Raw genomic sequence first — 26,693 nt, 5'->3', positions numbered from 1 at the left:
CATCGTTACTTCCTTTTAACTTCTCCTCTAACAAACACAGTTAAACACAACGAATCAACGTGGCTTACTTGGATCTTCCCCTTCCAGGAAACGATTTTCTCTCAAAAATCGGTGAGGGTTCTGTAGACGTGCTAGATTCTGGTCCATGGTACAGGAAGTCTGAAAGCAGAAAACGTAACGATTTCCCACGATCGATAGAAACAAACGCGGTATGGTTCGGCGAAATTTCTCCAACAACCGCCTGATTCCGTTCCAACGTTTGACGATGACAACAAACAAGCGTGAAATACTCGATTACATGTTTCGGTGCACTCTAATAAACGTATATAGACAGGCAACGGGAACGGATGTCCGGTGGTACTGCGGTGCATGGAAATATTAGGTAACTCTCCTCTCCTTTCGTTTCCCCTTTTTCTTTTCTTTTTCATTTTCGTGACCATGATCGAAAGGGACATCGAGGAACGAGAAGGGCGGCCCCCTCTTTTCAATTATAATCGAATAGAATTAGACAGAGACTAGAAAGGAAAAGAGAGATAGATAGATAGATAGATAGAGACAGACAGACAGAGATAGAGATAGAGATAGATAGATAGAGAGAGAGAGAGAGAGAGAGAGAGAAAGAAAGAGAAAGAGGATGAAACAAGGCGTAAACCGAATAGAAGGATGAAAGATTGCATACTGTGGACACGCGAGTCGGCCGCAGACACCGAGTGGTGCGAATCGACGAGGTGATTGGAAGACTCGGTTCGGCTGCTGGTCCCGACTTCCGTGTCGCTGTCCGAGCCCAGGGTGTCGTATTCCTCCGACTCGGACTTGCCCTGACTGACCTTGTGCGTTTTGTGCAACGGCGCAGAGGACGAACGGCCTCCGCGCACCTTAGTGTACCGGTTGCAATCCGACTGCAATCAGACGGAATTGGTTCGATGAATTGGCACATTCGCACGAGGAAACGAGGAGGCGCGCTACACCGATCTCTCTCGAATCTTTCGAATCGATTTGTCCGTCGCGGATCGTTGTTCAGCGACGTCCGTGCTAGCGGTTAACCTACAGATTTTAGATCAGAGCTATCGATTCCGACGTACCGTTGGTGGAAGATGTACGGTAGAAACCTGTTTATACGAATCTGTCGGGAAACAAGAAGCCTATATAATTGGAGTTAAAACGCAACAGGAGTTGGCTGACTCTCCTCAGTGTCCGTGAGTGAGTTTCTTTCAAGTGGATTTCACCGCAAGGGGAGTTTGTTTAATCAGACGCTAATTATAATTTCGCTCGCACAAATGGTATTCGTATAAACGGAGTTTTCTATTGTACAGTGAGATTATAAAATCGGTCAAGTGTTATTAAGGTATTTTGAGAATCGAAATAATAATGCGAGATACAGTATGTATATAAAGAGAGAAGGAATTCGGGACTTCGTTCAGAACTGTACGAAGTGAATTCAGAATTCTTTCTGTCTTTCTTTCTTTGCAACAAATTTCAGAGTATTTTAAAAAGTCGTATATATAGTATACATAATTTGGAAAGAAGAGTTTAGAAATACGCGACTTGCTACTTTTCACACGATGTAGATACATGTGTGTACATTATGTATTCTAAAAGAATCTGATATATCAATTCACAAATAACTTTTACAATTTAGGATTTAAGACGTTTCTATAAGATACGTACTGCTCTCAATTCTCTTGTATTAATCGCACATTAATATTTTAATTTACGACCTCACTACGTACGTACGGTCTTCCATCAAGTACAAGTACACATTGTATGTCTGAATGAATCGTCATATATTTCTATTACGTCTTGCAATGAGTACTTTTTGGAAATTGATACTGTCCTTTTTTTTTTTATTTTTCTATGATTGTATTTGGTCTCGGCGCTACAATCAAAATATGCCAGAACGCTTTGACACTATGTATGCTTTCTTATTCTACAGCTATACGAGCTAGTAATGACAAGAGTTTGCGAGAGATGTGTAGAATGGCGAATATAATACATGTAAGAAAAGTATCGTTTGCATCGGTGTTGCGGTTCCTCGATGGACTGATCAGGACAGATGCGAAACGAAGCAAGGTGGGACCAGCAGTCACAATGATCGATTCTCTATGATGCACATCTGTTCTACTCGATCCACGCGCATTCGTTCTACAAACACGTTCTTTTGCTGACAAATTATTTCGCCGCGGTCTGCGTCGACGTTTACGAATATGTATTTGACGGATCGTCTTCGAGCTCGTGATTGTCTCGCGGAAAAAAAAATCGTACAAACAAGTCTTCGTGCCAGACAATTTCTAAATAAATCCGATAGCCAAGACCGATGTGCACACGCGAAATGCAATTGGGACTGTGCTTTAGCTTTGGTAAAACATGCTGAAGCGAGATTCGTACACAGTTTCCCTTTTGCCGGTTCACAGAGAATTTTTGAACGGTGAACGCTTTATTTGGGAAATATACAGTGACATTAGCGGGACGGAAGCGAAGCTGTTTAGTGGAGAACTGTTTCGACAAGAGATAAAAGTTCGTACGTGTTTGTCCCTTTTTACGATATATTCAACGAATTAAACGACAATTAAACGATATTTTGTTATCAACTTGTTTAAAGAGATAGACCGGATTGTTATTGAGGCAGATAATTTCTTTCATCGCGCGTTGCGTATCGCGTAGTTTGTTGTTACAGCACTTTAACGACGTCAATGCCATTTTTAAAAAACCAGACGTTGCAACGATACGAACTTCTATCTCAAGCAATTACACGTGGTAAACTCGAGGACAAATTCGAGGATGCATGCGGTGTGCGCAGTGTGTTTTCCCATTGGTTTGATGAACAGACACGAATGGCGAATAGTAGAAAGCGACGGTGAATGACAAAAGCAAATTGAACGTGGGACGATACCTCTCGTAATTGAAGAGTGTCGGCTGTGGACAGACGAGGATCGTGATAGACGAAGGTCTGAAGAGGCGCCGCGGAATTACATCGACTATCACCACCTGGCGGTACGCTCTCCTCTAGTTGGAAGGTCGCGTACGGATAAATGTCCTCCGAGTACTCTGCAACCATTTTTCAATATCTCTTTGTGATCCTTAAATTCCTTAAATTATCGTCTACCTTAAAGTAGTCAACTCCGTCATTGTTGCAATCATCTGTCCCATAGGTATGCTATGCGATCTTTGAATGCATGATTTTTCAAATGTAATCAAACATTTGAAAATGCCAGTTTATGTACCATGAAACTATAGAAGAGTAGCCGTCTTCCCTTTTTTTATTTGCGAGAAAGCTCCGTATAATTTGTATTATTTGTATTATACTGTGAATCAACTACTTTATCTTGCTGATTATATAGGAATATTCTAAAATACTTTATGGTAATAACAATTCAATAATGGCAATAATAATAACGAGACATTTGGATTATAAACCGCTAGCGAAGTAAAAAAAAAAGAGGAGAATTACTTCTTCCGTAGATCTTAATCTTAGTAGCGATACACACTACGCACAGTGAATTATGCGTTTTCTTCGTTGGAAAATATGTTTCCAGATAGCAATACTATACGTTTAAGGATTATTCCAGATAATTTGCAAGAACCGAGACGAGCTGTCAAGGCTGTCTGACCGTGCGTTACAGGAATCTACTGAAAAACTATCTTTATTGCCAGTAAAATTCACACTTTGTATTCAACGACGAAAGAGTTAATCAGCTAATTAAACGAGCGGCACTAAACAAGCGTTTCCCCCCTCCAATTACCTGGAATTTTTTCCAAGGTAGCCATCTCGTGTATCGGCGAGCGAAGCGGTTTGCGCACGGTCGCGTAATATTGTTCACGCTGCTCCATGTTCTGCTTATTGTCTAAGGCAGCCGCAGTCTGGGCGTCGTGCAGGCTCGCAATCTCCCCTATAAATGGACCTACGGTCATTGTCATCAAAGCGTTACACGCACGCAGAGGTTCGTCGTCTCTGCGGCTAAGTCGCGGCTAATTCTTTTTACTAACGTTTCCGGAAACAATAAAACACAGCACCAGCGGCGGCAATGATCGCCAGCGAGCTCAGTATCAGCGGGACTATCAGTTTTAGATCCGAGTAGACGGACGTGTGTTGAGGAATGTAGTGATCGATCTCCACGGATGGCACGGTGCTGCTGGTGTGAGGTTGCAGAGTCGTTATCCTATACTCGGCGACCGAGAAACCAGCGTTGTTGTGCGCCCGTATTCGAATGTCGTACGTGCTCCCAGGTTGCAGCTCACTGAGCGTGTACGTCTTTTGTACCTGGACGACAAACGTCACCGCTATTTATTATCATACCAGAAGTCGATGCTATTGCAATACCTAGTCTGTCTTCCTAAACATTTTATCTGATCTAGATAAGGAAAGGTGAATTTATACTTATTGAGATATGTATAATTTTATGTGCTAGATTAGGTTAGCTGCGTAGTAGTAATACTTGTATGTGAATATCACATGTGTGGAAGTATGCGTGTACGCGGCGTCTCGTAAACAGATGAACGTAAACAGTGTTCACTCGGTTGACAGTCGGGTATGGAAGAAAGACGCGTATAAGTGTGTATCGATGAATATCATTGAAATCGCTTATCAAATAAATATATAACTATTCTAATATGAATTCTAAGTGTAAATTTAGCGTTCCTATACCATTATTTCGGCTATTAAGATAATTCTCAACAGTACCTTACAAAACAATTATTACGTGCTAATTCTTTCATTCATGTTATATAGGTACGCGTCGAAAACTACAGATAAGAGTCGTAAAGACACGTGAAAAATGACGCTTTGAAATATATACGTATGAACTTAACACAAGATGTATATACACAACTTCTTGTTCTATATTTTACGCACGTTTCTGCTATAGATTTTCGTTACATCGTCGTCTTGATCAACCATGAAAGAGTTAAATCGTATTATTGAGAAAAAAAGAATCGATTGCATACGGCTTTAATACCTCGATGCTATTCGACACCAGGGTCCAGATGTCATCTCCGTTCTTCCTATACTCGAGCTCGAAATACGTGATAGGACACCCTCCGTCGTTCCACATGCTCAGATGAAGAGTGATCCACGATACGTTCACCGTGATGAATTTATCACCGTTGCTAGGCGAGCTTTCCGGTTTCGATCCGTTCGTCGTGGCCTTTACAATCTCGCTTGGCGAACCCATACCGATCCGATTGTACGCTGTCAGATACATTTGATAATCGTTGCCGCACCATAGCCGTGACAGCACAAAACTGTTGATCTTGTGGGAGACTTTCACCTCCTCCCATTCGCCGGATTCTCGTTTATAGTGAAGGATGTAACCCCTGATTGAGGCGCCGCCATCGTCCCTGTTCTTCCACTGGACGTTGATCGAATTACTGGTCGCGCTGGTGGCGTGAAGCAACGGGGCTGCTGGAGGAACTGTGAAAGCATCGTAACCAAATTATTCTACGTGTTCCTGAATTTCCCTCGTTAGTTCGTGTCGCGATCTTAACCGAACTCGGAAGCAATTTTCATATTCAACGTGTGTGTGTGTGTGTGTTTTTCTTTCTTTCGTTGATGAAATACTTTGAGATTCGACAAATTCCAAGAAGAATTGTCTCGAATCGATCAGTCTACCTTGCACGGTTAAACGATGCGTGATCTGATCGGATCCGTGACGATTCTTCACGTAGCAAGTGTAATTTCCGCTGTCCTCCCGATGAAGGTCCATGATCTGCAACGAGCCTTCCGTCAGCAAGGACACCCTGCTGGACGATTTCACTATCTGGCCCCATTGTTTCCATGTCACAGATGGTTCAGGGTTGCCGACGCTTTGACATGGTAACGTCACGTTCTGTTTCCATGGAACGACCAATACTGTACCGAACGAGAATACCGCCGCTCGAACTGCAACACAACGAAATAATAAAAACTCAACTGGGATAACTTGGAAGACTAGAAATCCCAGAAATCCCACGGTACGACGTTATTATCAATTTCAACCCTGTAATACTTATCAAGGACATATTAACGTTATATCGGGGAAACTGTACTAAATACGTCAATCGTGAAAATAGATAAAAATAAAATTTGGAGTACGATCACTTCGCGCAAACTCAGATCTGCTACCGAATATAGTCTCGGTATTTCTACATCGTAAAATTATCGGAACGAGTTACAAAGTCGCTCGGAAATAACTAAAATACGATAACTAAAAACGATATATCGCAGGATTAAGTTTAACAAAACTGACCTTCGTTAGAAAGTGAAACCGTAATCGGCTGAGTCTGTGGTCCTTCGCCCACCGAGGTCACCGCCGCGATACTAAACTCGTACTGGTTTTTCTTGTGCAAATTCTCCACCTGATAGCTAGTTTGATACGGAGGCAATGCCCGCTTGTACCATTTTCCCTCCGGGCCAACCCAGCGGATATGAACGTTGTACGACGTGATGTTCCCGTTGCTTCTGAGCGGCGGCTGCCAGGATACGATAATCGATGTCGCCGACCTGACGACCGCCTTCACGCCCGCTGGTACCTCCGGTAGATCCTCCTCGGTGACGCAATGCAAAGGTGAGGACGCGATACCGTCACCGGCTCTGGTCGAGGCTAACACTTGTACAGAATAATTCGTGTACTTCTCGAGGCTGTGAATCACGACGGTCAAGGCAGTGGTGATCTTCGTTTCCGTCTTAGGCGACTCGGTCAGGGCGTTCATGTTCTCCCATATGACCTTGTAGCCTTTCAGAATACCGTTCAGACTGGAGTCGGGTGGCGCGTCCCACGAGACCTGCAGTGATTGCGAGGACAGCGGCGTACACCGAATGTCTTGCGGCGGGCTGCTAGGCACTGAGGACATTTCAACGATGTCGCCAGTCAATTACGCTAACATGCTAGATTTGACATTAGAAATGCTAATGCTGTCAAAATGCTGTATTTCGGATTGCTCGTATTTATGGAAGGCACCTAGATGAATATCGATTTTTATTTAGAAGTACAATTAGTATACGTAGAAATTATATCTGACGGTTCGACGATCAAATTCTGTGAAGATTCCATGAGTATGACGGAGCAACAAATGTATTATACGCATTAATCGTTCAATGCTTTATTAAAAAGTTGCGAGGGTAAAGTATATTTGGCGTTATTTAATTGTATACTTTCTGTTCTAAGAATAATTAAATTCAATCCACTATCCGCAGTTTAAGATCGCTTGCCGAGCTTTCACAATCTCGTTACGCGCTTCAACTATTTTCAAACATTTGCGTTTATAATAAATCGGCGAAAGTAGCGGAGCGCGTTCTATTTTCCGTTAGTCTGCGAGCGACCAAAAACCAATATTTAACTTTCAACTTTTTTCAAACCGGAACAGAAACGACAAGCTCCACTCGGTTTCCGAAACTATTTTTAAATTCGTCCGAAAATTTTAACATCGAACAGCTTTGACGCGCAGAGTTGTTGGTTTTTCCCGAGAATATTCCTACGAAAGATGTCCATAAAAGACGCGAGTCGGCTACCAAAAGTTGTTGCCGTTGGCAAAGCCACTTCGGAGTTTAACCGGCGCCGCTTTCGCAACGCTCAGGATTAAAGAACTTATTTGCAAGCAGATCAGTTTCAGGCAAGCCGGATGCTGAATTTATTATTTATTCGAAACTCCACTGGATATATATAGATACGGCGGTTGGTATTCATAGTGGAATTCATGATAGGCTCGCTAGCTACCGGTATTATTTCGTTCATGAATTTTTGATCGTCGCCAAATAGTATTCGGTAAATCTCTTTTTTGTGAACCTTCTGTGTCTCTTTGGGGTTCGGTTTTGCAAAATTTGCAGGAAATCCGTTAGAAAATGCGAAATTCCGGGAGAAAAATGAACAAGGAAATTCATTCGTCTAAGGTATTTCTTACCGTCCTCGAGGGTTGTCGCAACCACATCCGGCGTCATGGGACCTTGGCCGAGCACGTTATACGCTTGCACCACCACGCTATATCGTGCAAACTTCTTCAAGTTTGTTAGCTGATATTGTCTGCCTGGCATCGATGTTCTTGCGAGTCCTAAGGCTACGCTCGCTGTAGAAATTCGCCTCTCTACGGTCCGAAACGTGTACTGGTCCGCTCCCAACCTTACATTTCCAAACATTAATTTTAGAAATATCCTGTACGCAATTAATTTATACGTACTAAATGTTGTAACGATTGTTACATTTCAGTACATTACGCGTATTCTACGGATCTTTGCACATTTGAATTTCCCATAAATGGATAAAAATTCGCAGTCTGATAATGAGATTACTACAAATAAAACATCATATCGAGGCACGAGATAGCAGGACTTTTCTTTCTTCTTTCAGTATAATTTTGTGTAACTAAAGTCTCAACGTAGTATTTACGGCACGTGATAATTCTGATTTTATACGAGGTTTGATGTCCTGTATTGTTCTTTGAATATCGGATACACATAAAATAAAATTCGATCTCATTTTAAAAAGAGAATAAAGTCATCTAGAGCCAAATCTCGAGAGTAAGAACGAGTATTGTCTTTGAACATGTTACGCTAACTGATATTCCTGCAAATTATATTAAATATTCGGTTGTGTACACACGTATTGATTCATTCCATTTTTGTCCGTTCGTGTAATTCTTAAATATATCTGCCGTTATTCAACGATTTATTCCCGTTACGGTTTTACTACACCGCGTAACATAAATATGTATCGTCGAAAAAAAAAAAAGAAAAATATAAAAGAAATATACGCAGAGAAGGAGAGTGCGACAGAGAAAATTTGTATTTTGTGAAATTTCAATATATCCATAACTTTATTTATACAAATTTAGCGCGAAGGGAGACCGCTTTAACTGTTGGAACAACAAGTCGATGAACACTTGCATGGTGTCGGTAAACGATGCTCTGTGTTTAGTTGGCAGGTAGTATAACGCGTTTCGAAAATATTTCAACGTCAATGGTCCGTGGGCGAAATAAACGAGAAAACCGCGGCTGCTGGCTGCGGTTATTTATCACGAGGCACCCTGGCAAAGTATAGAATGTCAACGTTATCCGAGAAACACGCGCTCGAGCGCAATACGGTATGCCGGGGGGATCGCGACCTAACGGAACGTATTCGAGAGGTATCGTAAGGTGAATGCGTGGTCGTTAAAGGTTGCTACGTTCTCCCTAACGGATCGTTACCTATGTTCCTTGTAGCCAACGTGGTAACCGAGTATCTCTCCGTTCCATAAATCATGATCAGGTGGGTCCCAGGTGACGTTAAACTCGGTCGAGCTGACAGGATCCACCTTGAGATTTCTTGGCGGACCACCTGGTTTCTCCCCTTCGGTCGTCGTTTCCAAAATCTGAAAAAAAGAGAAGACCACGCACCTTCGTGCAGTAGTCTCTCCCGACGTGAAATTTCATTTTTACGTTTCGTTCTCGCGACGCGTTGGTTTCTCCACGACTTTATCCACCTGCGTTCGCGATAAGGAATCCACGTTGCAGAATTTTAATCACGCTAGCAACGGTTACGAGAACACGGAATGAAATTCACTGAGAGAGAAAATTGCAGTTCGACGTGTTACTCAGAGACTACAGAATAGGGATCGATCCTGAGTGTAAATCGACTTCTGAATGATAGTTTCTCTCGAGTTACAGAAGGATACGCGGGTCGTACGGAAAGTTGGTAGCGTAAAGCGCAATCGATGTTGCATATTAAACTTCGATATACTCACGTCACTCGCCTGACTACGACCCAATTCGTTCTCCGCGTATATTCGAAACTGATAGGAGACCGCCGGACGCAGACCGTTCACGTGAGCGTGAACCTGGGAGCCTGGCACTGTCATGTGAAACGTGTGATCGTGCCACACTTCTGGAAAATAAATTGCGTGGGCTAGAAAGGAGAAGATCGAAGCACCTGTTGATCGGCTGTTGCAATTCTATTTCATTGTTTCTTGTGTCTCTATCGCCGTCGTGTGGTAAGAGGTTCTCCCATCTTCTAACTGTATTTCTCAAGAATCGCGTATTGAAACCAATTTAATTACCAGTATCGGTTTTGTACTCGATGATGTACTGGGTGATGGGACTGTTGCCGTCTTGACTGGTGGTCCAACTGATGTTGATGTAACGACTTCCCTTTTCGATCACGTGAAGATTCCTCGGGAAATCGGGCGGCTCTTTGCATTTGCAAAACAAAATTTTTCTCGTTAAAGCTACGTTTCGACGTAACCAATGGCAATACCTATAGATATATGGTTTGTTACGTGACGCTAACCATCCGACCGAAACATTATTTCATTTTTCGATCCGGCCACACGCGGTTATCTCGTCTATCGCTGTATGGGTCGGCGCTTGTGCGAAAATGCATTAAATTAAATGCGACGAGTCGCGGAACTCGACTGTATGCATTACGATAATTACGCGAAGCGTGACAACGCTATATGCAAATATCAAGAAACCCGGAAACATTATTGAAATTGTTTCGTCGTGTATCGAGTCGACGTATTACGCCGATAACGTCATTACCGTGCATCATCGTGCACGTGAAAAACAGCCTTTAAATCTACCTTTGCCTCGGCAATTTTCTCCTTTTGTTTCCTTTGCGCTCTCGGTCTTCCTCTGATTTACTCCGAGTTATTACGCGGACATTGCGGACGTCGTTAATAACTCTCCTTTGAACGAGAGATCATGACGATTGTTTCCCCGTTTGCGGTCTCATCTTCCAGTGAAATATGATTTCCGGCAAGCGTACCTACCTTGTATGTACAGATGAATTGTCATTTCGTCGCGACCATAAGCGTTCGAGGCTATGCAGAAGTATCTCGCGCTGTCTTCTCGACTCGTGCTTATAAACTCGAGCGTGCTGACGCTGCCGTCGGTGGTGTTCTCCTCCTTCAGCGTATACCGATAGTCGGACAGTTTCTGTTCCAGGTGTGCGCCCATCTTCTTCCAGATTATTTTCAGTGGATGATCGCCCTTCGCTTCGCAACGCAACGACGCGCTCGAGCCTAGCCTCGCTGTTTGGTTACGGTGTTTCTCCACGAAGTGGGCAGGTACTGCGCGTGTTATTATCGAGAACAGTAATTTCGTTTCTTTGTTTCTTTCGTTTGAAGATTCTTTGTTTCGATACTACGACATGGAGAAACGACAGAGACGAAGATCTATTTGTTATACAGATCTACCGCGTGTCCAATGACGTATACGTATGTGTCATGGATTTTTCGAAGAAATTTTATTTGAACGAAGAATCTTCCATCATGGTATTATATATAAAATGAACAAGCGTATATCAAGTATGTATATCCTACTCGTATTGAACTAGAACGAAAAATACCTGAGATTTTTTACGAATATCTCTCTTTCTCTCTCTGACTCTCAATAACTGGTCTGACAAGATCCTGACCATGGTAAATCAACGAAACGCTACTTTACTCTGTTTTTAATTCTCAAGATATACACCTCTATCAACGAAGAAAGAAACGAAAAAAAAAGATCATTATCCTAGAGAAACGAAAGATTCTGACGATTTCTCGTTATTAAAATAATGGTAGCTTACCGTTCACCGTCAGATGTACGACTTTGCTGAGGCCAGCGCCGATTCCGTTCACCGCCTCGCACAAATAAAAACCCTCGTGGTCTTCTTGCACTCGACCAAACACCAGAGAGCCGTTCGAGTGTATCCTCAGGTTCTGAGGGTGCTCGTGCGTGACGATGTCGCGATAATTGCCAGGTTTTTTGCCGCTAGCCCGCCGCCACGAAACCGCTGGCGGCGGAAATCCATCCGCGTGGCAATGGAGAACCAGTCGCGACATCCCTTCCGAGGCACGGACATCTTGGGGTTCCATCACCCAACGGGGTGGCACTGTTTCGCGGCATAACACACCGGTCGTTAGTTAGCCGTCCTTGGTATGCGGATTTCGCGCACCGTCGACGACCGTAGCATCTGAAATTTCATCGTTCCACCCCTTCCCTCGCCATTTTACTTGCAGATCTCGTCGACTTTTAATGGATCCCCGTTGGCTGACAACCGCGTTCTCTCTTTTCCCTCGTTTTTTGCAGCAATTATCGCGGTCCGGCTTGTTAGTTCGTTGCGTTTCGCGAGACGACAGAACGCTTGGTTATCGCGAACGGAAACCGCGCGTCTTGAATTCGTCCATCACTCGCAAACGAGGGACACGAGAAAAAGAGAAATTTTTTTCATAGATGAATCTCGTTCGTTCGTTCGTTCGATCTGTTCCCTCCGTTTTTGTCTTGTTGAAGTAAGGCAGAAAGGGAGAGAGGAATATTTCAGATGCCACTGCGTTCGTATCTAAGCTTATTGCGCCGAGGCGAGAGCGAAATTCTCGAATTGGCCTACTACAATTTCCTACTTCAGCGCAAAGTGAAACAAAAGACGTAGTTTGAAGGGTGCGCGCGCGGTCCACCGAGGGAAGGAAAATACACTCGTTGCAGCTCCTGGTACTTTTTTCGATCGTGCAAAATCCCGCGTCACACATTCTTCGTTATGACGTACGTCTCTTCCCTCTGTCGACCGCTATAGTAATACAGGCAAACACAGGAACATATAGAGAGGAGTTCAGAAAGGTATACACACGATTTTATCAAAAAAAAAAAAAAAAAAAAGAAAAAGAGTGACAAACGAGGTGAGAAAGTGCGCGTTGGATAAAACGAACAAGTGCGATAGTCGACAATTTTTCTGGTGACTCGTGACAGAACAGATCTATAAATGTAGGTGAACATTGTTAAACATCGTTAAGGGGCCACAACAAGATAGAGAACAATGCATAAGTCAGTGCTGTGCGGACATTTTGACTTAGGAACAATGCGGTGATTGTGCATTTGCGTACATAAACGTGAGGGGTCGAGGCATTTTGTGTTTTCATCAAATATCGATGATAGCCAATTATTTTCGATGACCGAGTCTCACCGTAGACACAGTGATACCGTGGTGAATAATTCCTCGCTCTGTACAACGTACTGTTCTATGTCTGCATCGTTTCGTTCCCTTAAGAACGTACGAATATACGAACGTTCCTGCATCCATAATTGTAGCCGATCTTTCGAGACGTGTTATAGCTGCTCGAGTCAATTATTCGCCATGTAACACATTGAATCGGTGAAATTGATACATACGTGGATATCGATTAAGTGACCTCGGGCTAACGATTCGGAAGTAGTTTCCGAGAAAACAATAAGGCTGGATCGTATATTAGGAATTGGTGCCAAGTGTTCCACGAGTGAACTATATAACCAAGGAGCAAACGGGAAGTGAAAGAAACGGAATCAAAAAAGGGAAAAAAGAGAAAGAAAAGAAGATAGGAAAAGGTAAAAATAGAGCAGAACGTGTTGGTGCATATATGCGTGTGCTGATCAAGTGAACGAGTCGAGAGACGGCGTTCTAAACTTATATTTCGAGGCGGCTGCTGATACTTGTACAAATTCAAGATGAAGTGGTGCTACGCCGAAGCCGAGTTTCGCAAAAGTGGCTAGTGCCCTTTCATGCAGAATCCCTTTCCTTCGGAGAATACCGCGATCGCTATTTCCGTATCGTTGAACTCCAAGTTTCGATACACGTTACGGTCCATTACGTTACATATTTCTTTGCTACTCGAATTCATCTCACGAATTGTCCTTTTTTTGCTTATCAGTTCATTGTTCGATGTTCTTGACAATTTACTTTACGAAGAGACACGATATTTTGTTAAACAAAAAATCACGCAAGTCTACACACCTATAACCATCGAATGTTACGTATCCAATTTATCAAAAGGAACCACGTTGAATCGTTTGCATAACAAGAAAATAACTGAATTCGTCTGGAAAATTTAATTTCAGAAAATGTTAGAAATATATAAAATATTTCAAATAATGCATTCGTTATAATATTTGGAGAGTGAAGAGTCTCTGTACATCTTCCAGTTCTTTAATCGTAGTTGCACAAACACCAATTACGGATATACATATATCAACAACAAGTGTATGTAGACTTTCATGATCTTTTATATCTTTTCGCTTCTTCTTCTTCTTCGTTGAAATACTTGAAATTTAAGAAATATACGTAGATTTTTGCCATTGATCGTACATTATATCCGGATCGCGGTATCTCGTCGAGCTCGAAGATCGGGAGAGGTGCGATTTCAGAGATGGTGCGCCTGTGAGATAGACAACTAGATAAAGTACGATGTGACCGTAGGTGATAACGCTATCATATTGTGCGGTGCTCAAGTGCGTTGGTGCATCGCGTTGCTGGCTGGGCGATTGCTGCTGCTGCGGCGGCTGCTGCTGCTGCTGCTGCGTTTCATTTTACGATTGTCCCCGGATATCCGATCTATAGTTTTTTTGATCCCGCTCAACGTGACTATTATCGAAACGTGTCATTTCGAGACAAAAGTTCAATCACAAGCGTGTCGTCTCTATCTTCCCCACCCACCACCCACCCCACCCAGTATGCAGCAACTGTGCGTCCTCGTTCGTTATCGTATCTGCACATCCTATGAAATAGTGGAGTGACAATGTACCATGTATTAATAGAAAAAATATCAGTATTTTTCATTCTAAACGACGTACATCCAAACATCGGTTCCTTTTCAAGCTAACGATGGATTTATCAGCGTTAAAGAAAAATAACCAAGAGTTAAATATTCTAGCGAACGAAGTAATCCGCAACCCTAGCTGATTCGTTCCCACACTGCCTCGAATTCACGCGGTTGCGATGGCTGCGGCGGCTGCTGCGGCTGCATTTACACGTGATTACACAATACCAATGGTAACAGTAATAATATAAAACATATATATGTACAGGCTGGCCCTCGGGAACGTTTAATTGCCTTTTGTGTCTGGTAAAAGATACGGGACAATGCTTGGCAAACGGGCACGCGATTTCTTCGCGAGAGTGAACGAGACGTGAGAATAATCTTACAGAGATGAAAATGTAACTGCGTCTACTTCTGTAACGTAAAAGACATAACCTTCGAAGGTAACATGGATAAAATTTGATAATTCATGACATACAGACGGTTCGGTATTAAACGATTTAACTACATCGCATGTATCACCGACGATGCTGTGTTAATAATATATCTTCATGAATATTCAATATAAGTGTAAAATACTTGAGCACTTAAGTGTCTCTATTCCAGACAGCACGGTGATATCTTTTAGTGACGTTTTAACGGTGTCTCGTAAAGTTCTATAAACATCTTGAATAGCAGAACATCTCGCAGAAGTTAGATTTGCTGCTCTATGGAACATTTATCGAATTGTCGTAAAGAGGAAACTTTTTTCTCTTGTTAATTTGTTAATTATCTTACTGAGGAGAGCAATATCCAGGTTAGGCCATAAAATCTTCAAAATTTAACGTTGTCGTATTAAAAACGTTGCGTGCTATCTGGAACCTTGCATATACATTGATTCAACACGTTTCTTCCCGTATAATCACTTATCAATTATTCGTCCAATTATTTCACGATCGGATCTGAAACAAACAACAAAAGAAAAAAATAAAAAGAGAAAAAAATAAAAAGAGAAAAAGAACAATTTTTTTCTCTGTCATTTCACATAACGCAGAATCTCGGAGAAGGCCATCGAACGTTCCATCATTGAAGAAACCAGCCGGTGCACAGTAAAGATATCGACAAGATATAGAGAATAATAATAAGTGGTGCGCTGCCAGGTGCAAGAAAAAACGAACAGAAAGGTGAGTGAACGGTATTGAAGAATAGAGACAATGTGCTATATAGGGACGAGCTTTGGTTCGTCCGCTGGCTCGGCTATCTCTCGGTCTACTTTACCACGAACGATCAACTCGGCCGTCCAGAGGACCTCGGCCACCGAATTGCGCGCCAGGCAAGTATAGTTGCCGGAGTGCGCGGCGTTCACGCGCTCGATAACTATGGTACTGGAATGGGCATCAATGTTGGTTACGCGTAGCCCAGCGGGTGTCTGCGTGTGTCTGGGACCGGTTATCCCGGTGTTCCCGAAGCCAGCTGGACTGGGCCCGGCGATCGGCTCGCCGTCCTTGGACCAGGCGATCGTGAACGGAGGATCGCCCTTCTCGACCATGCAAGTTACCTGAGCACGCACGCCCTCCGAGAGGTCCTTGTTAAAGCTAAAGGGAGCTATCGTAGGTGGAACTGCACAAAGAAAAAAGAGAAAAAAGAGATTCAAGTGACGTGAGAGTATGGTAACAGAGTGGTACGGTATATCGATGATGTGTAGAGATAGTATACGCGTGCTTCCAACCTATATACGATCGGTCATTTCTCTCGGTTTTGCGTCCAGAGTTCCAGGGATGTTTGCTTTCCGTTGACACGCCTCCTCCGTTGAATGATCGATGCGCATGTAGTTGCTTCGAAAATGTTTAGCATACGTGGTTCGAACTGTTCAACGCTCGAGATATATCACGATTGATGATGGAGATCGTGGCGTAACTACAGGGAGGGGTCGCGATCTCGCTTTGGCAAGTTGGAATTGTTTTTTCGATGGATTTTTCGCGAGTCGTTTGCATCATCAAAGTTGTTCCGGGAATCGATCATGGTCGAAAGTTTGGAAAGCTCGATCGGATCTTTCTGTTTCGGGAACGTCAGCCGTTCCCTGTTAGTCGCGTCTCAACGCTCGGATAATCCTTACGTACGTTCTGCAACTAGATCCATCTTTACGTTCCAACAAAATCTCATCCCTAATAACGTGAAATCAGAGTACAATACGCTGATGAGATCCCTGTCTCGCTATCGAAATTCGTCCGTTCGTAATCTGGTACAGAACGTTGGTGCGCAAACATCAGATGTTCATAGATAGAGGGACAGGATTTCACGTGCTTCGTTCTGCGCATCAGCCTCTCCAGCAGTACAATTTAATGTCCTTTGAAGGATTATAGTATATCTATGCGTCTCTTTCACGTCCATTAGTCTACCGAAGCCAACGAATCTATCGTTAGGACTTGCTGTTCCCATTACGCTACCCGTAATGGATGCCGGTCCAACGTAATACGATAACATCAACGCTGCTTATCAACTCAGCTGCGCGTCATTACGGCGTACACCATTATACGTATAGGATCGTATTAACATTGACGAAGTCACAGGGGGCGTTTCGACGCGGTTATAGCACGAATCAATAGCGGTTCGTTAATGAAATCAACCGCCTATTTATGTTAGTTGAGGTTATTAAAAGGGTTCGGATTATCGAGACACATCCTGTGATTTCGTCGGATATCCTATCTCCTAATCGAAATGACGCCCAATAATTTTTGCTTTGGAAATTCTCTTATCGTATTATTAAATATAAATCATATAAAAGGATTAAATTCTACGGATATTTTAACGATAACTCTCGTTTAATAACGTCACTCAAAACGACTTGTCTCGCTTATTACTCCATTTGCTGTGTCTTCCAAGTTGAAATTCGCATTTTCCTCGAATTAGTCGCTAGAGACCAACAACGAGTTTACCTTCTGCGCGGGAAGTTACGCTTAAATATAAGTCATTCATTGTCAAAAGCAACTCATCAATTCCATATCTTCAAAATTTCTTAATTTCTGTATAATTAAATTGTGCACAATATCAGATTAGAGATCAATCCATCGGAAATTAAACAATCAACGTCGCTGAATTGATCACTTTGATTTCCATGTAGCTTATACGTACCTCTCAGAATCCTTTTTACACCCAACTGTAAATCACGCGTCTTACCACGCTAACCAACCAAGTTCTTGTATCGAATTACCTTGTCATGCTACTTTATAGTATTAAAACACATAGTCGGTATCTGTACCTCGGTTAATATCCAACGATATTACCACAATTCTCTATCCGTTTTCTAGGAAAAGTTTTTCTGTACTTTGGTTCTAGAGTCAGTGGAGGATTGGGATGCAACATTGTGAAACGAAATCGTCGTCGTTTCCCGAATATTTAGTCGACTGTGGACATGACTCTTCAACCAACGGTACGAGAAGCCGCCTTCTCGTCGCGGCAGCGAAACTGGAACGTAATGCCGCGAAACGACAATAATAACTCGCCTCGTTGGCCCCGGCGAGAGAGATACACCCGCGGAGCACGGGATATTCAGTGCCCTAGAGGTATTAGAACAGAACGTGGTAGTTGTTTGAGAATAATTGAGAAACCGTAGCCGGGGTTGGCGGCGGATAGCGCAACGTTACACGAGTAATGCCCAAAGAGTTGCCACTGACCTGTGCTACGCAGCTGTACGAGATGTACACTGAACTACGTTCTCTATGTCTGACTCTGTGTGTCTCTTTGTATATGGTATACGTACATAAATATCAATCGAGTTACATGCAGCGCGACAGTTCGATAAACGAACAAACAAAACGAAGTTATACATGTTTGACGATAAACACGGCCGACGATTGCGTCGGAGCGAAAAAGATCGACGATTTCGTGACGGATCTTGCGCACCCTAATAGTTTAACGAAAAAAGTGAAATAATTCGACTGGATTTTGCTTTTTTCGAAAAGCAGTTCAGACGTCGTGGGTGTAAACTGCATTTCATTTTTCCAATGTCCCATTAGAGCTCGCGATATCAAAAACGTTTCTTGATAAAGAAGGATTACATAGAAACTAAAGGAGCCGTATGTAATGTTAAATAGATACGAATTAAACGTAATATCGACTACGTTGGAACGATATGATCCATCATACGACGATCGTGGAACCAGACAGCCAGACTCTTAACACTTCACTCACCAGGAAAGTAAAAGTAGAAGAAAATCGGGCGATCATTCACCGTGAGTGACAGTCGGTACACGCATGCACGAGCGTGCAGCGCACAGAGATACGAAGCGACACGCGTAACCACGCATGCCGTTTCGGCTCGACGCTCGTCGCGATGGCACGGCGCGTTAAAATCACCCTTAGGCCGTTCGTTTCGTAACGTCGGCCAACAGTTTCGTTCGTTCCGCTTGCACTGATTTGTTCGTCTAGGGAGAATTCTAAGGATGAGGATGACGGTAGAGGGTTCCTTTTTTTTTATTGTCGAACACCACCATCATCGTCGTCTGTCGACGACGAAAACGAGAAAAAGCTGTGGCTGCGGCCGCGAGCGAGAGGAAACTCGCTAGCTCGCGTGTGTTACGCAAACGAGCATGGAAAGAGCAACGAAGGGAGAGGAGGAGATAAAAAAAAAGAGAGACAGAATCCTCGCCCGAGGATGAAGAGTAGCAACGATTGATCTTGCTTTACATCGGGAGTTTCCAACTGGTCGAGAGGTTCCGCTGTCGAGTGCCGCGTGACGATTAATATCGACGAGATGCGAGGGTACACTTTTTCCTTCGTTTTCCCTGGCCGTTTCACGGCCATTCCGCGTCTCTCGTCGACGGCAATTGCGGAATTTATCCCGGTAAGGGTGAAAAGAGAAACGAGAGGAAGGGAGAGAGAGAGAGAGGGAGAGGGAGAGAGAAGATCGCGTACGGCGCGGCAGTCGGATGGTAGAACAGAAACGAAGGAAAATAGAGCGTGAAATCATACGTCGGCGTGTTCGTTGGCTGTTTTAAATGGGAGACAGGCTGTGAACCGAACGAAAATTTCCTAACCGAGTTGTCGGAATTGGGGGGTTGGAAATAAAAGACGATCGTGGCTGAAATTGGTGACCGTAGAGAGAAAAAAAGGGACAGATTCGCAGAGTGAGTGAGAGGGGAGTTGGTGGAGTGAATGGGTTCGCGCGGCTGCTGAAAAGTTGTCGGCTGACGAGCGGAAAACGCTTCGCCGCGTTTCGCGTGCCGCGTCACCCGTGAACTTTTCAATCGCCGATGATTATACGTGTTTGCGATGCCTTTCTCATGATCACGGTGACGAAATGTCCAAATGTTTCCGACATCTAGTACCTTAAATATAAATATCGTGACGTTATTTACTCCAACGATCGATTTTTATTAATCATGTAAGAGAAAGAAAGATGCCAATCGCGTGATCACTCGTCAGCATCGACGTACACGGCGTTCGGAAGTACTTCAAATACCTATAGGTTTCGCGTGATTACTAAATGAGGAAAAATCGTCGGGTCGAGAGAATTTATTTCCGAGTGGGGGATGAAAAACCGTGCCCGTTCCTGCGTACCATGGACCAATAGCGATGCCGTGCGAGACGTTTCGGCGGCATCGTTGCTCGCAACGCACGTATAGTTGCCATTATGCGCCGTGGTTGCGCTCTGTATCATCAACGTAAGATCGTATTCGCCGATATGATGGGTAGTCGTCTCCGTGGAATTCAACGGTCTGCCGTCCTTCAGCCAGGTGATCTTCAACGGTGAGTCGCCCTCGCTGACCACGCAGACCACGTGCACCCGCGCGCCTTCTTGTATATTGGCAGGAAAGCTAAACGGATCGATTTTAGGCGGTACTGAAAATTACAGGAGATCACGACACATTTTTACTTCATCACGGCCCTCAACGAACAATCTGCGCTCCTATGTCCGTCGAGTTTCGTCGCGAACATAGTCTCTATCGGTTCGAGGGACCGGAAGAAAATAATTTTTCCCTCTATCCTTCTTTTTGTTCTTTTCGGTAAAATGATCGAGAGATCGTAAACGCGGAAGACGCGATTGAAAGAAGACAAAAGGCGTACGCATCGGTCGTTATCGTTCGACGCCTCATCGACGCGTAGTTTCAATCGCTCTATAGTCTCTTTCTTTTTTGGTATTTCCGAAGCACCGACCAATTCGATTCGACCCGTGCAACGTTTTCAATGCATTCCTGCCTCTCTTATGAAACGATCGTACCTTTTGTCGCGTCAACGTTATCCTCTCGACGCTCGAGTCGAACGACATAGTTGTAACATAAGGCTGATTATACATGTACGTATCTACTGGCAGTTTCATAATCTCTGGATATTCGATTTTTCTCTTTTCCCTAGAAAGATTCACGACACGTTTTTTTGCTTCTGTCCTACCTGTGAAAACGGCTCAGCGCGATCGCTGCGGAAAAATCGTCGATCTGAAACCGTTATTAATCCAAAAAGAGTTTCACAGTTTTATCGATTCGGCGCTACAACTGGATATCAACAAATCGATTAAACAATTATATAATTCGCATCGATACTTTGTTTACCTTTTGCTTCAATTGGAACAACAGCGGACGTCATTGACAGGTAATGGGTCGAGAGTTGATCAGATATCGAATTCTATATGGTTACGTTATAATACACGGTGTATTTTGATCCCGAACGAAAAAATTATATTCCAATTAGGAAACACGAGTATATTATCATCCGCGATGGAAGAAAATCGAGTCGGATAGAATTTCCCCCGAGTATATGATTTCAATTTAGGAATATCGACGGAATCCTTCAATTTTATCTATCAACAACGAATCTCAAAAGAAAAATGAAGAAAGGAAGAAAAGAAGAAGAAAAGAAGAATTATTATAACGTTCGAACCTCGTTTCGAGAAACGAAACGAAACGTCTCAAGTTTCTCAAAGTTTGAATCACAAGTAGCGAGCAATGCACGCCTCGACGAGTGACTTTTCCCCGTAAAGACTCGACGTCGCGTCGTTGCGTTCCACGGAGGTTGTCTCGCGATTACAAGAACGGTCGTCTGGAATCAAGTTTCTCCGTGCTAAAATTCTGACAGAGCGTGCATCAACTCTGGTGACGAAAGATATATCGTTGACAAACGTAACGCTGTTATTTCAATTCGAGCAAATTCATAGAATTACGACAGGAACGACAAAGACGATTAAAAAACAGACAGAGAAGAAATTTTACCTTTCACTTCGATGTGAACCGTCTGGGAATCGGAGCGGCCTTGTTTGTTCTTCGCCGTGCACGTGTATGCGCCGTGATCGGTGCTTCTGTCGACGTGATGCAGTACCAGAGTTCCATTTGGGAACACTTCCTGACGTCGACTCGTCGGTAGCACTTTCCCGTCTGTGGGTAGCAAGGAAACGTTATCTCAGTTCGACGGTCCAATTTTTAAGCAAATTCAAGACAATTCTTTGTCTTATCCGGAAATTAATGGAAATAGTCCGAGAAAGTTGAGAGAAAGATACTTTGTTGACATTGTGATTCTTTGTCCAGGTGCAATTGGTCGTTTAAGGTCACTTTCTTGATTTTAAACGAGGATGAGAGGTAGAGAAAAAAGCGAGTGTTCGTGTTAGAATATCGATGTTGAGCGAGGATTCGGAGAATGCACGTAAAAATTTGGCATGCACGATGTCACAGATGTACAGATTTGGTGGAAGAGCGCAACGCGTGTGAGATTTTCGCGAATACGATTTAGAAGCGAGAGTTTGCGCGAGCCGTGGAGGAGTTGAAAGTAAGATTCAGAATTCAGAGTTCGAGAGAATCGAGTCGTATCGAGTGATAATCGATCATACTCTTTTACCATTCGTCGTATAATTAAACTACCGTGTTGTTTCTACCATTGAATATAACCCGGTATCTATCAAGTAATTTTATATTCTTGAGCAAAAATCTGTCTGTAATTTAATACGTTCACAACATCGAGAGAAATGTCGCTGCGATTTTGTTAGACGATAAATAGAACAAGAAGTTTCGATCAGTCAATCGATCTGGAAGAGTCGAGTATCACGCGTTGACATACTTATCGAATTCGAAACGAGAGCACTCGCGAGAGCTTTTTCATTATCGTTGGATGAAACCACCACCCACGATAGTTTCGTGATGCGCGCCTAAGCGACCAACTTCGTCCACACACAAACTTCCTGGCTTCTCGGCGTAAAATCGTCGATGTCGAGTGTAGTTGAGCCTTCAATACGCTTTCGTAGCGGCGAAGGACGACTTTGAAAGTGTTACGGGGGTATTGCGCGCTCGACGTCACGCTAGATCGCTCGTAAAAGGGAGAAAGTTACGGGGGCAACGTTTGAAACTTTTCCAAAAGTTCGGTTCATCATTACCGGAAAAGAAACGCTCGAACTTGCTCTTTCCCGTTCGGATGGCGACGGCAGCCTAGAGTTTCTCCGGTCGACGAAATAAAAGCTCACGAGCTCTCTTTCGTTCTCAACCCTCTCCCTTTCTATCGCGCCTCTTTCTGCCGTCATAGCTTGCGCTTGGCAAAAAGTTCATTTAAACCGCTAGAAAAACCGACGGTACTTTCAGTTGCTCTGAAATTCGTCTCCTTGCCGGGCAGATTTACGAGGACGCGCGCAAGGCAACTTATTTACGGGCTCTTTATGCGCCGCGAACGTTTCAATTCTCGCTTTAATCTTTATTTTCCACGTCACGGAGACACGAGAAGTCGAAAAGGATAATCTCGTAAGGCAACGGACGTTCGAAAGATCAGAGTAAATACTTTCGAGATTTTGAAAATACAAAGGCCGAAAATACAAGGTTCGAGTCGGTAACACGCGTCCCGCGTCCTTCGCGATAAAGCGGTCTCGCGTATTTCCGAACTGTTCTCATCGGTAACTTAATAGCGCGATGACATTTTCATGAATAAATGGATGGCTTACGGTCCGAGTTACTGTATTTTGTATAAATGTATTGAATTTATGTATGTTTCGAACTGATATCATTCTTAATGTATATTTAACTATTGTATTCATTCTCCTCTTTTCGATTTATCAAATAAGATATAATATAATCTCTGTCGAAAATAATTGTGCAATTGGATTTAACGTACAGAAAAGTAGTTAAAGATTGAATTAAGCGATTATACAATCGGGCAGGGAGTGATTCTGTTTGAGAAAATAAATCGAAAATTCGACTGAGGAAATCGAGCTTGAAAAATTGTCAGCTATACGTTAACTTACGGTTAAATACCGATTAAGTACGAGGAAACAATTCATAGAAGGTTATTTTACACGTGAAAGTAAGTAAAAGTCCAGAATATGACTTTCCGTTTAAGGCCTGGTTTCCACGAAAATAAAATTTAAACATATTCAAATATGAACTGGTTTTGTATACGCGCACGATATATATTTTCAAATTTTATTCTTCACGAAATTGAAGCATCTTACGAAAAAAATATAGTCTACGTTTTCTGCTTAGTTTCAAATTTTAAATATATTTGTTAAATCTTCAAAGTTTTTTTTGTCGGAAACGAAATCTCAAATGAGAAAATGTTATACCAAATTTTTTTCTTTTTGTATTTCTTTCACGTTGAATCAGCCCGTGCCCGGTCGCATTACGACCACCGTTCCAATCTGTATAATTAAATGTTCCCCCCCCCCCTCCAAAAAAAGAAATTAGATTTAGAAGAGAACTTTTTTTTTTTGGTTGGATTTTTTTTCATCGAGATGCATTGGTTAGCTATATATTATAAAGCAAGAATCAATAAAAATTTCGATTATTCAGCGATCAGAGTGATCGGTACAAAGATTCTCATGGGCTACGCCACTGAAATAACTAGCGAACACTGACCTTTCTCCCAAGTGATGCTCGCGATTGGGAAACCAGCGACCGGACATTTGATAACGGTGGTTTCGCCAGCCACTGCGCCGTAGTTCCCCATCGGTCGTACATGGGGCAGGCCGTAAATGTTGAGACGGGCCGAATGGTGAACCTTCGCCATCCGGTTCGCTGCTGTGCAACGATATTCCCCGCCGTCCTCCACGTGAACCACGCTGATGTTCACATGCGATATTACGTCACCATGCACCGTCACATACTGGCCTATCATAAACCTGTGGGCAAGCAGCAGAGATTCCGCACCGATTGTAGCGTTACGTTACGCTCGCAAAGCCAATTTCTCATTTAGCGAGTCAAGGAAAAAAAATTTCGCATGCGAACCGTCCAATTTTCGGGCTGTCTGGACAACGTGGTTCGATCTAATCTTCATCGCAGCACCTACAAATTGTATTTGCAAATAGAGGAAGGTAACTCTTTTTTACGAAGCTAGCAGGGATATTTAAATAATTCTAACTCCATATAAATTCACAAGATCAACCAAACAACGTTTAACCAACTTTATCGATTATCGAAACTCTGAAATTCTCACCGTATCCTAGCGTCACGCGAACCTAATAATAGGAATCGAATCGGCTTTTGTAAATCTCGCGTCATCTAATATTTTCCTGGTTTATTGGATCATATGGTGGAAAATCAAAAAGCGGATACGCGTTTACCACGCGTTTGTTCTCTATAACGAAATCATTATCGACTCGATCACGAGTCGCTTAACACCGTAAATCAACCGAAGCGACTCGATATAAAAGAAAGGAAAACAGGTGGATACATTATTAATAGCCTGTATGCGATCCCGTCAAATCTATCATTCTAAATCGAGCGACTCTAAAAAGTTTAGACTGAGCCCGGTTGATTGGTAATTTTCCCCTCAATTGGTTCGGAGAATCGAAGCCCGCAGGCAGGTATCCGTTCCCACGGGACCTGGCGTTATAACGTTCGTAAGCGGTCTGATTTTCCATCGGCCTGCGGTTTAATAACCGAAAATAATTGTGTACACACTATCCATCGATTTCTGATCTTTTTCTCTTTCTTACTTCCCGTTCGTGGCTCCGTCGGCTCTTAATCTCCTGGCCGAGGCGTAAGAGTGAAAAATGATGTTGTTACCTGTCGTTTTGTGGAAGAGGAAACCCGTCCAAAGTCCAAGAGAAGTGCGGCGTCGGGTTTCCGGTGGCGATGCACTTGAGCGACACCGAAGGGCCAGGCTGGATGGTCTGTTCGATGAATTTGTACAGAAGTTGCGGCGCCGCGTCTGAAGAGCGCACCATTAAAGTTTTAAACGCTTCCCGATCGCCGTGGCGGAACGTCGAAGAGCAGTTTTTATAATTACGCGAAGGACGCCGCGTTAATGGGCGTTAAAGCGACCGAAGGTGAACGAAAGCGTGGAATAAAATTTTCTTGCACGTGGTTCCAACGATTTTAGAGATACCGTACGCGTTCCGTGCAAAACTCATAGAGTTTGCATTAATAAAAAAAAAGTTAAAAAAAAAGAAGGAAAGAGGAGACAGAAAAAATGTTGTAGGTAATTCAGTTGGTTATTTTGTTCCACGTTTTCATTTTACCGTTTCGATGAAAAATCGCATTTTTTTGCCACTCTCTCTCTCTCTCTCTCTCTCTCTCTCTCTTTCGCGGAGAGAGGAATTGTAATTCGACGGGGGTTAGGCGATGTTCTCCCTCCAGCGAAGCGCTCGCGGTGCAACCGAAAACTAAATAACGCATCCAGCAACATTACGCCGGGCCAGCGTGTTTCAATTTCACCAGGTGAATCGATCGTACTGAATTCAGCCAGAACACATCCAGATTTCGAAATAATTTAACAGTGCGTGGGTACACGCTATAAGCAGCTAAATGCATGCAAATTATTCGAAGGGATTTGACCAATGGTGAGTTGCTTCCTCCAATTATACGGGTCCTTTCCTTATTACGCGATAACCGTAATATACGAAACAGATGGTCGTCGATTCGGCCGATAACTTCGACGAACTCCATTCTACATGCCGTCGCACCTCAGTTTCTCTATCATCGATATTCCACCTCCTGCCCGTTTATACGAACGCCGACTCTACATAGAACGCATCGCGATTATGTTAACCGAGCCCGTGCTCGAATTCATTCAAATCTCAAAGTTCGGCCACGCGGTGGAGAATTCGTACGGGGTCAAACATCGAGCAGCTAGTTGCCGGGTGAATATCGAGGCGGTTGCACCTGGTTCAGGTGGCCCCTGGGTGTCTGGGGTCACGCACACACAAGGAGGCGGCGCGTACGTTCCATGGAAACGATCCTGGCTCGCCGCAACGCGGGGTATTATGCACGCAACATTTACATGACAAGACCTGTACGCGGGCAGAACTATCGATCTGCGGT

General features: G+C 43.4%; 1 protein-coding gene across 8 annotated transcripts in view; it reads right to left on the bottom strand.

Moving 5' to 3' along the window:
• LOC126868826 (cell adhesion molecule Dscam2-like) overlaps positions 1-26,693 on the bottom strand; it is a 134,367-nt gene that overhangs the window by 2,104 nt on the left and 105,570 nt on the right. For 4 of the 8 annotated variants that reach the window (XM_050624730.1, XM_050624731.1, XM_050624733.1 and 1 more), the window contains 18 exons: positions 25,437-25,581; positions 24,288-24,550; positions 21,672-21,833; positions 15,745-16,086; positions 11,511-11,816; positions 10,711-11,010; positions 10,000-10,131; positions 9,688-9,848; positions 9,152-9,315; positions 7,873-8,087; positions 6,222-6,815; positions 5,606-5,875; positions 4,953-5,407; positions 3,985-4,258; positions 3,741-3,899; positions 2,891-3,045; positions 680-899; positions 69-159 (listed from right to left, as the gene is read on the bottom strand). In XM_050624730.1, coding sequence (XP_050480687.1) covers positions 69-159; positions 680-899; positions 2,891-3,045; positions 3,741-3,899; positions 3,985-4,258; positions 4,953-5,407; positions 5,606-5,875; positions 6,222-6,815; positions 7,873-8,087; positions 9,152-9,315; positions 9,688-9,848; positions 10,000-10,131; positions 10,711-11,010; positions 11,511-11,816; positions 15,745-16,086; positions 21,672-21,833; positions 24,288-24,550; positions 25,437-25,581 — 4,408 coding nt within the window. Of the gene's footprint in view, positions 1-68; positions 160-679; positions 900-2,890; positions 3,046-3,740; positions 3,900-3,984; positions 4,259-4,952; positions 5,408-5,605; positions 5,876-6,221; positions 6,816-7,872; positions 8,088-9,151; positions 9,316-9,687; positions 9,849-9,999; positions 10,132-10,710; positions 11,011-11,510; positions 11,817-15,744; positions 16,087-20,025; positions 20,308-21,671; positions 21,834-24,287; positions 24,551-25,436; positions 25,582-26,693 lie in introns of all 8 variants that reach the window. The other 4 variants (XM_050624735.1, XM_050624732.1, XM_050624734.1 and 1 more) reach the window with 4 other exon arrangements.

This window comes from Bombus huntii, chromosome 8 (genome assembly GCF_024542735.1).
Source record: "Bombus huntii isolate Logan2020A chromosome 8, iyBomHunt1.1, whole genome shotgun sequence".
NCBI classification, from domain to species: domain Eukaryota; kingdom Metazoa; phylum Arthropoda; class Insecta; order Hymenoptera; family Apidae; genus Bombus; species Bombus huntii.
This window is presented reverse-complemented; position numbering and strand designations above follow the sequence as displayed.